Raw genomic sequence first — 9,577 nt, 5'->3', positions numbered from 1 at the left:
CCAAAGGAGTCTCAGAGCGGCTTACAAACTCCTTTCCCTCCCCCTCCCCACAACAGACACCCTGTCAGGTTGGTGGGGCTGAGAGAGCTCTGACAGAAACTGCTCTTTTTCCAGGACAGCTCTTATCAGAACTACGGCTTGCCCAAGGTGATCCAGCCAGGTGCAAGTGGAGGAGTGGGGGAATCAAACCCGGTTCTCCCAGATTAGAGTCCGCGCACTTAACCACTACACCAAACTGGCTCTTGAAGAGTGGCAAAAGCCACACCAGACTGTTATTACACATGGTCCAGTCCTTCCAGCAAGGTATAAGGACTTAATGAAGAAAGGATCACAGTGATAGGTGAAATTAATAGAAGAGGATGAGGGACAAAAATCAGTAAGGATCTGCCTAATGGCTCCAGGCTGCCAAGGGTTTCTGCATGACTGCTGTTTATAAGATATGGGCTTATACAGTTCTCAAAGGAACGCTGTAGGGACTTGTACAGTCCATTTTGTTTTTTGGATGTATGTGAGCAAAGAATGTGCATACGTTCCCCCTGCTGTACATAAAAGACAGATATAATTCAATAGGCTGATGAATCAGTGCTATGGCAGGATCATTTCACTGCATGTTTCAGAGGCCCCGGTCACACGGGCCGGATATCGCGGGGGGGGGGGGGGGCGGGGGGGGTTGTCCTAACTACCGCGTGACAGCCGGATCAAACGTCCCGCCCGACGTCCCGTGGTTGGGGGGAGGTGCCGATCATACCTCACTCCTGCAGCGCGGCAAAGAAGCGGCGCATCAGGGGTTGTGTTTTGTTTTTTTTAACCCAAATGTTCGCATGCGCCGTTGGGTGCTTGTGCGCACCCATGGAGACTTGACAAAAAAAAAAGTTTTCGCGACGGGACATGGGCGGGCACCGGATGCCACGAGCTAACACCGGAAACGTGATCTGACGCCTGCCCTTGCCCCGCGGTTTCCGGAAACTAGTACCTCGGAGGTACTAGTTTTTTATGGCGCATCTTCGGAGTGAAGCCTCGGGAGCTCTACGCTTCCAGATGTGGCGGTGAGATCGCGCCCAGAAAATCCGCCTATCTTCCGTCTCTCTAGCGTGCCTAATGCTCCGTGTGACCGGGGCCTGGATAGACTTTCCTCCCTGTGTACTATCAAGTTTGGAGAGTAAACAAGCTTTCAAAACCATGAAACAAAAGAGCCAGAATATAGAAAATGGGAGGGACTGACATTGAGCCACAATGACTCCCTGCACGTCATGTCATGTCCAAGTCGGGGAATTAAGTTACGAGCTGAGGCAGGTATTGTCTGCTCCAGTAAGGAAACCAATTCTCGAAGCCCTCCCTCTTTATACAGACTTTATTGTATTGTATATTCAAGGCTTCATCTTATCAGATTGTAGGGAGATGTTTCTTCCTGCCTTATCTTATGTAAGCATGGTGTGAAAACATAAATATGCAGTAAATCCTGAAATCAGGAATATTCTTCCTGCTAGTAAACCTACGTAACGATGAATTGTTGTGTATCAATATTATGCTTTCTATACAGTGTAGAGCACTTGCCTAAAAATGGTCATCTGAACATTTGTGATGCTGTAGTCAGGGCTATTTTTGGGCAGGAACACACAGGAACGGAGTTCCGGCTGGCTCCCAAGTTGGCCACACCCAGCAGGAACTCATTAGCATAATAGGCTGCACCCAACAGCAGAAACTCATTAGGATTGGCTACGTTAGGGGTGTGTGGCCTAACATGCAAAGGAGTTCCTGCTACAAAAAAAGCCCTGGGTTTGGATGACAAACAAGGTAAACAAAATAAGAAGCAAAAGGTGGGTGTGGCTGGATGAGCACACTTTTGGTAACATGGGGGTGTGGCCTAATATACCAATGAGCTGTGCTGTCAGGGGTGTGGCCTAATATGCTAATATGTTTCTGCTGTTGGGTGTGGCCTGTTATGCTAATGAGTTCCTGCTGGGCTTTTTCTACAAAAAAAGCCCTGCTCACAGATATATCTAGGCAAAAACTCTGGAAGGTGTGAGAATCTTGGTCTTGCCCTGCAATGACCCCTCTTTCTACCTCAACATCCAGGGGCGGATTAAGGCTCACGGGTGCCCTCAGCACTGACCCATCTTGGTGCCCCCCCTCCTTTCCACACTGATCCCCAGTCCATTTTAGTTGCTGACCTGTCTGACCAGATATACAATGCAGGTTGCAGCCATACAAAAATGTATTCATAGGATCACACACTATACTGTATAAACTAAGCTTTTCACCCTTTCCCCAACTTTGTGGTGCCCCCTTTGGCCCTGGTGCCCTAAGCACGTGCTTCATCTGCTTAATGGTCAATCTGCCCCTGTCAACATCTACACACGCTGGACAACAGACCTGCCTCACCCCAGGGCTAACACTCTCTACCTGGATCACTAATCCTGCCTCACCTTCCTCATTCCCACATTTACTTTACAAAAGCCACCCTGGCACCCACTGCTTTCTCACCTAACACAAACCAAATAGCAGGGCTGCTTTTTGATTAGAGAAGAAGAAGAGATGAGATTGGATTTATACCCCGCCCTTCACTTGGAGTCTCAGAGCGGCTTACAAACTCCTTTCCCTTCCCCTCCCCACAACAGACAGACACCCTGTGAGGTGGGTGGGGCTGAGAGAGCTCTTAACAGAAACTGCTCTTTTTCAAGGACAGCTGTGCCAGAGCTTGTGACTGACCCAAGGTCACATCAGCAGGTGCAAGTGGAGGAGTGGGGAATCAAACCCGGTTCTCCCAGATTAGAGTCCGCACACTTAACCACTGCACCAAACTGGCAGCAAACTGGCAGATAACCATTTGCCCTCTGAATCACCAGAGGAAGCAGTCAGAACGTCAGCACAAACCTTATTTTACATCAAGAATTCCTCCCAAGACGTTTCCCGTTCCCTTTGTCAATTCCTGGGAACCCCATTCAGTGTTCCCAAACCCATTGTTTTACTTTTAGTTAAACTTATCAACACTTTGTTCCAAGGGGCAGTCACATTAGCATGCTCTCAGGTCCATTTTTGCCGTACCTAGACAGCCTCAGCTCCATTGCTGTGTGTGTTATGTGTGTGTGTCTTGGGTGCCCATCGGCATCACACCCCCAGATACGTCTAGGTTCCTTCCATCTTTCACAACCTCTGCTCCATGGATCCCTGGTCTTCAGGACAGGTAGCTATCACCCCTAGGGTGGCCAGCCCCCTGGTGGGAACAAGGGAACCCACCCTCTTTTGAAGGCTCTTACTGGCTGGTGGGGGGGAATCCCACCCCCAACTGACCTTTTTGGGCCTAATTCCAGTTTCGGGCCTACTTCCGGTTAAGGAGACACTCTCTTTTTGGGGCAAAACTCTATGGTTTGAAGTCGAATTTACCATAAGAGTTTGTCCAAAACCCAGACTGTCATCCCCAACCAGACGTTGGCCCAGAAATCCTCAACATCACTTCCGGTCTCTCGTAAGGATGTTGGGAGACCCCATCTGGCCAGATAAATTGACCTGACAGCCCTAACCACCCCAATACCCCCCTATATTTCCTGCTAATTCCTTTATTTCCTAATTGGTCTTGCATATGTGTTATTTCTTGCATGCTTTTTGTATGTTAGCCTACTTATTTTCTATCAAATAAAAGCAATCTCTATTTTACCGTGGACTGGTTATTTCGAGAGTTTTCTAAAAGGAAAGATCCTTGTAAAGAGTGGTAGCTCATCTCGCTAGTTACTCCCCTCTCACAAGCCTTTGTCTCCTTCACTAAATCCCCCAACTAAAATAGGAGACAGCCCCCTTTTGGGGCAACACAGACCATTTGGGGTAATACTTGGGCCATTTACGTACTGGGTGCGTTCAGACGGCTCTTTAGATCCACGCGAGGCACGGGTGCCTCATGGATTTAAATGTAATGTCCAGACATCAACATCTGGGAAATGTCCATCTTCTGTGAGCATCCCATTTTGCCACGCCTCGGAGCCGTACTTAAAAGATACTACTTTAAATCTGGAGTTTTTGGTTCCGACAGGCCACTCGCGGACTTTCCCCCATCTGACCGTTTCAGCGTGCAATTAAAAATGGCACCCATTCGGGATGGTCTGACATCAGACCATCCCGAACGGGCGCTATTTTTAAAAAATCTTGATTCTGCGCATGCACGGATAAACAAGGTTGTTATATTATGCCTATGCGCATGTGCAAAAAGTTTTTAAAAAACCCACCGTGCATGCCTCCTTCAGTGGATGCTGTCTAGACAATCCACAGCGGAAGCAGCGCATGGTAAGGCGCAGGGGTCATTTCCTGCAGGAGCGCACAGGAGCGGAGCTCCAGCAGTAAAGAGACCAGGGGGCGGGCACATGCAAGAAGCCCCGCCCCTGCTCTCAGCAGCCCTCAGTCAGAGCAAGAAGCAGCCAGGTAAGTTGCAGAGCTCTCCCCGGCCCAAAACAGTCCAGCGGTACCTTTAAGACCAAGTTTTATTCAGGTACAAGCTCTCCCTCCTCTGCGAGGACAGATCCACACGTTCCCCCCCCCCATACCCAGCAATCCAAAACACTCCAGTGGAGCCTGAGTGGTGGGTGTTGCCTTCTGACACACTTCCGGTGATGTCAGGGGGCGTGGTATATGCAAATAGGTTATGCTAATGAGTTATGCTAATGTGCTCCTGTACCTCTTTTTCTACAAAATGACCCCTGGTAAGGCGATTCCTCTGGGGGATGTCTGGTCGTGTGAGGATGGATTTAAAAGATCCGAATCAAATTTGAGCCGGCATAATGGTGGGATTAGATGTTTGTCTGAACGTACCCACTGTTAGTCTAACCTAATTCACAGGATTATTGTAAAGATAAAATGGAAGAGAGGAAAACAATGTAAGAAACTTTGGGGCCTCAATGGGGAGAGAAATGGAGTATAAATAAAGTAAATAAGAAGAAGAATGAAGTTGGTGACCTGGTAACCCCATCTTGGTCTTGTACCATCTCTTCACTGTAATTATGGCACTAGTGCTGCATGGTCAAGCATTTGCTGGAAATGCATCTGCAAGATGGGTTTAATCACTTAAGATATACTATGGATGCTCACAGTACTGACACAGGGAATATCTCCAGACATTATTCAAATGAACAGGAGCCTCTTTTTGATGCTGGATGCTACACTTGCTAGATGGCAATATTTATCATTGCTTCCTTCTCTTGGATCTTTAATGTGCATACCACCGGTGAAAAATGAATGGTACTGTTTATTTTCCCATTCTGCAGCTATGTCTTTCTACCTTGGGAAAAGGCAGAGGGAAACAGCCCTCGTTTTCTCATGCTATGACAACCCTATGCAGATGTTTATCTGCTGCAGAATCATTGGCTCCCATCAATACCTGTATGATTATGCTGTGGGGGAGGAGCCACTCGGTTCACGCTGTTCTTTGATGAACCTTTCGTTTCGTACTGGAAAGGAATAGGAGCTGGCCCTTGAGGTGGCGGGAGGATAGATTGTCTCTGTTTTATCTTCTCTTGGTTTACCCTATAGAGAAAGCAACAACAAAACAAACAGCATCCGGTCAACATTATCGTGCTGGTTACCAGAAGATTCTGCTGACTAAAGTTGCCAACGAGAAGTAAATCAAAGGTGGTGGCCACTTGGGGATGGGCTTGCGTGGCTTCCTTGTCGCTGGTATGGCTTCCGAAAAAGGGCAGTGGCAATGGGGCTTCCACATGGCAGGTATCCCTGCCCCAGTCCCCCGGCAGCAGACACCCCCTCCCCTGAGCCACCAGGGCTTTCACAATAGGGTTTTTTAAAAAATGGTTCTAGAATGAGATCAGAGCCCCGCGGGACCTCCAGCAATTCCGCAGGGCCATGAAAATGGAACTTTTTCGTTGGGCGTTCCAGTAGGAAAGATCCTATATCGGCTGTGCTGCACTTGCACTTTATTATTCGACACTGCCACGTCTAAATGGTTTTAACTGTATTTATTTGATTGAAAATGAGCTGAGCTATTTTATTGAGTTGTATTTGATGTATGTACTTGTGCTGGTTTTATAATTGTCGTAAGCCGCCCTGAGCCGCTTCGGCGGGAGGAAATCTAACGAATAAATAGAAATCTAACGAATAAATAAATAAATATTTTCCCCCAGTGTGCCCCCTATCTGCGGAGATCTAAATCTGTGAATAAGGGCGGCATCGACAGAACACAGACTTTTCTCCAAACTGGAGGTAATCTCCAGGCTTGCAGGAAAATCCTTCAGTTACTAAAAGGGGGAAGTTACAAAGAAACCCGCCTAAAACAGAGAACAGGTGACAGCGCAAGAGCAAAAAACTGTTCTCTGAATGCAAGCACATGCGAGCAGGAGGGCGGGAGGGGAAGAGGGATGATCACACCTGTCAAGCCACCAACAGATGGTGCTAGCTCTCCCCCTCAGCCAAGTTTCAGGGAGGTGGAGAAGAAGAGACCCTGCTTGCCACCACCTGGGGGAGGGGAAGAGCAGGCTTGGTGGCTCACCCCCTCTCTGGGACAAACACATGCGGCTGCAGCAGAACCCCACTGCAGTTGCACTCCCCCACTGCAAAGCTCAGGCAAGTGGAGGAGGAGGAGGAGGAGCCGTTGCTGCCTCCAACTGCCCCCTTCCGTCAATGCAACAACGAATCTTATTTCCCCCCCTTCTCCCAGCTTTTCAGCAAAGAATACTACTCCTCTGGCTGAAAGCAAGCAGGGGAGGGGGAGGTCAGGAGCCAAATGTTTGGTCTGAGCCTGGGTTAGAATGGGGAGGGACGGCCAAGGGGTGGAAGAAAGGGGGCAGGAGTGACAGGGAAGAAGGGGTGGAGGAGACGGAAAGTGGAGAGACATAAGTGACTCAGGGCTCTTTTTGTAGCATAATAGGCAACACCCAACAGCAGGAACTCATTAGCATATTGGGCCACACCCCTGACAGCACAGCTCATTAGCACATTAGGCCACACCAGAGGTCATTTCGGGGGGGATCGCGGGGGATCGCAGTTCCCCCAGGTGAGGTACGGGGGGCAGGGCACATGACAAAGCCCCGCCCCCTGCTTCCGGCCGCCCCGCTTCCGGCCCTCATTTGCAAGGCCGGTGGCGGCGGCCGGGACCGTTGGGGGCGGTGTGTGTGGCCTTATGACACATTTCCGGTGATGTCAGGGGGTGTGGCATATGCTAATGAGTTATGCTAATGAGTTCCCCTAGCTCTTTTTCTACGAAACGACCCCTGGGCCACACCCACATGTTACCAGAAGTGTGGTCATCCAGCCACACCCACCTTTTGCTTGTTATTCTGTTTACTTTGTTTGTTGTCCAAACCCAGGGCCTTTTTTTGTAGCAGGAACTCCTTTGCATGCTAGGCCACACACCCCTAACGTAGCCAATCCTAACGAGTTCCTGCTGTTGGGTGTGGCCTATTATGCTAATGAGTTCCTGCTGGGCGTGGCCGACTCGGGAGCCAGCCGGAACTCCGTTCCTGTGCGTTCCTGCCCAAAAATAGCCCTGAGTGACATGGAGGAAGGGAGACAGAAAGTGAGTGACAGAGAAGAAGGGGTGGAGGGAGACAGAAAGTGGGGGGGGATGAGTGGCAGGGAAGATGAGATGATGGGAGACAGAAAGCGAAGGGGGCATGAATGAGAGGGAAGAAAGGGTGTAGGGAGACAGACGGTGGGGGCATGAGTGGCAGGGAAGAATGGGTGAAGGGGGCAGAAAGTGGAGGGGCATGAGTGAAAGAAAAGGAGTGGGGGAGAGGGGAGGAAGGAAAGGCAGGGTGAATGGGGTGCCCCCTTTCCGCAAGTTCCTTGTGGGTCCCCCCCCTTGTACTGATATAACATTATACCAATCTGTGTTCCAGGTTTTCTGAATTCCTATATTTCATTTTTTTAAAAAGAGGCCATATATGGCAGAGATGTGGTTTTATTGCAGAGATATGCATTTCCCCTTATATCTCCTCAACAAAAGGAGATATTTACTTTCTTAAAATGAAAACTGAGATACCAGAGAACCTGATTAGCAGAATGCTGTAACACTGGCATGATATTCAATTGCCAATTAAAAAACAACAGCAGTATGTATGGGGAAGGTTGGCTACTGCAGGGACAGGAGCAGTGAATATGAGAAGAAATCCTCCTATGCGGAAGCCCATAGGCAGGGGCGGATTAAGGCTCACCGTTGCCCTAAACACTGACCAATCTTGGCACCCCCCCTCCTTTCCACACTGACCCCCAGTCCATTTGAGCTGTTGACCTGTCTGACCAGATATACAGTGCAGGTTGCAGCAATACAAAAATTTAGGATAACGCAATATACTGTACAAACTAAGCCAAGCTTGGGCTACATAAAGTTCAACAAAAATGCAATACAGCATCTATTGTAATATTTCACAGGTTAAATGTATCAAAGTTCCAATATCCATGACCTGAAAGACATTTTTCTACATTTCATTTTGGCAAAATCACCGATAACATCCTCGAAATTAATACCTCTCAGAATGTCTGCTTCAATTGTTAATATACACAGCGAGTTGAGTCTTTCTTGAAGCATGACTGATCTGTTTGGATTTTTTACACATTTCAGTTGTGAAACCCTAGGGTGCCCCATTATCAATTTGCACTAGTTTTATCATTATTATCATTTTTTTACAAATCTTCGTTTTTTTCTCTTTTCACCCTTTTCCCAACATTCTGATGCGCCCTTTGGCCCTGGTGCCCTAAGCACGTGCTTAGTCTGCTTAATGGTTAATCCGCCCCTGCCCGTAGGTACTGTGCTGTGTCAGCAGCTGTAGCAGCAATGAAGAAACCACACAAGCTCATCTCCATGCAGAAAATACCTTTGATTTGCATTTTATTAGGGGTTTTTCAGGATTTGACAACTGCTAACTGCGGCACAGAACACTGAATAGTCCACAAGGAAGTTGAGCAGCTTAACATGATAAGCATGTCTGATTTTGCAGATACAGGCTCACAATAGACTCAAAATATGGCTTCAAACTCCTGAAGGGGGGAAAAATGGCTTGACCTGCTGCTATGCTACCAGGCATCCCATTTATATTTCACACTCAGTGCAGCCTTCACCGATTCCCAGGCGTCCACCTGTCCAGGCACCCCAGCTAGGTTGGCATTTCACAGTGAGCATAATGTCTGCATCAAGAAAAACTGAATCCTGCAGACTGTATAGATTAGGCCGTTTAAATGTGGATTTGCATTTCTGTGCATGTTGCATGAGCAGCGAGAAAGTTTGCAGCAGCACGACTAGGTTTATGTTATAATCCTAGGAAGAGCTACACCTTCTAAGTCCACTGAACTTATGATGACATGGTTAATACCCTTTGGGTGGCGGAATACTGGAAGCTTAGAGCCAAACTAAACAGCTGAGATGTGGGAAATCCATGATAAGATCTATAGAATAACACGAGCTGGAATAGAGCAGTAACAACGAGAGAGTGATATGGGCTCTTTTTGTAGCAGGAACTCCTTTGCATATTAGGTGACACCCCCCCCCAACGTAGCCAATCCTTCAAGAGCTTACAGTAGCCCCTGTGAGAAGAGCTCTGTAAGCTCTAAGAGGATTGGCTACATTAGGGGTGTGTCGCCTAATATG

At 48.2% G+C, this 9,577-nt stretch overlaps 1 protein-coding gene across 1 annotated transcript in view; it reads right to left on the bottom strand.

The window, feature by feature from the left end:
• EPS8L2 (EPS8-like 2) overlaps window positions 1–9,577 on the bottom strand; it is a 117,096-nt gene that overhangs the window by 32,296 nt on the left and 75,223 nt on the right. Inside the window, exon 7 of the mRNA XM_015416556.1 lies at window positions 5,363–5,508. Coding sequence (XP_015272042.1) covers window positions 5,363–5,508 — 146 coding nt within the window. The remainder of the gene's footprint in view (window positions 1–5,362; window positions 5,509–9,577) is intronic.

The sequence above is a fragment of the Gekko japonicus genome, unplaced genomic scaffold (genome assembly GCF_001447785.1).
Source record: "Gekko japonicus isolate JY-2015 unplaced genomic scaffold, Gekko_japonicus_V1.1 scaffold3199, whole genome shotgun sequence".
Classification (NCBI taxonomy): Eukaryota; Metazoa; Chordata; class Lepidosauria; order Squamata; family Gekkonidae; genus Gekko; species Gekko japonicus.
This window is presented reverse-complemented; position numbering and strand designations above follow the sequence as displayed.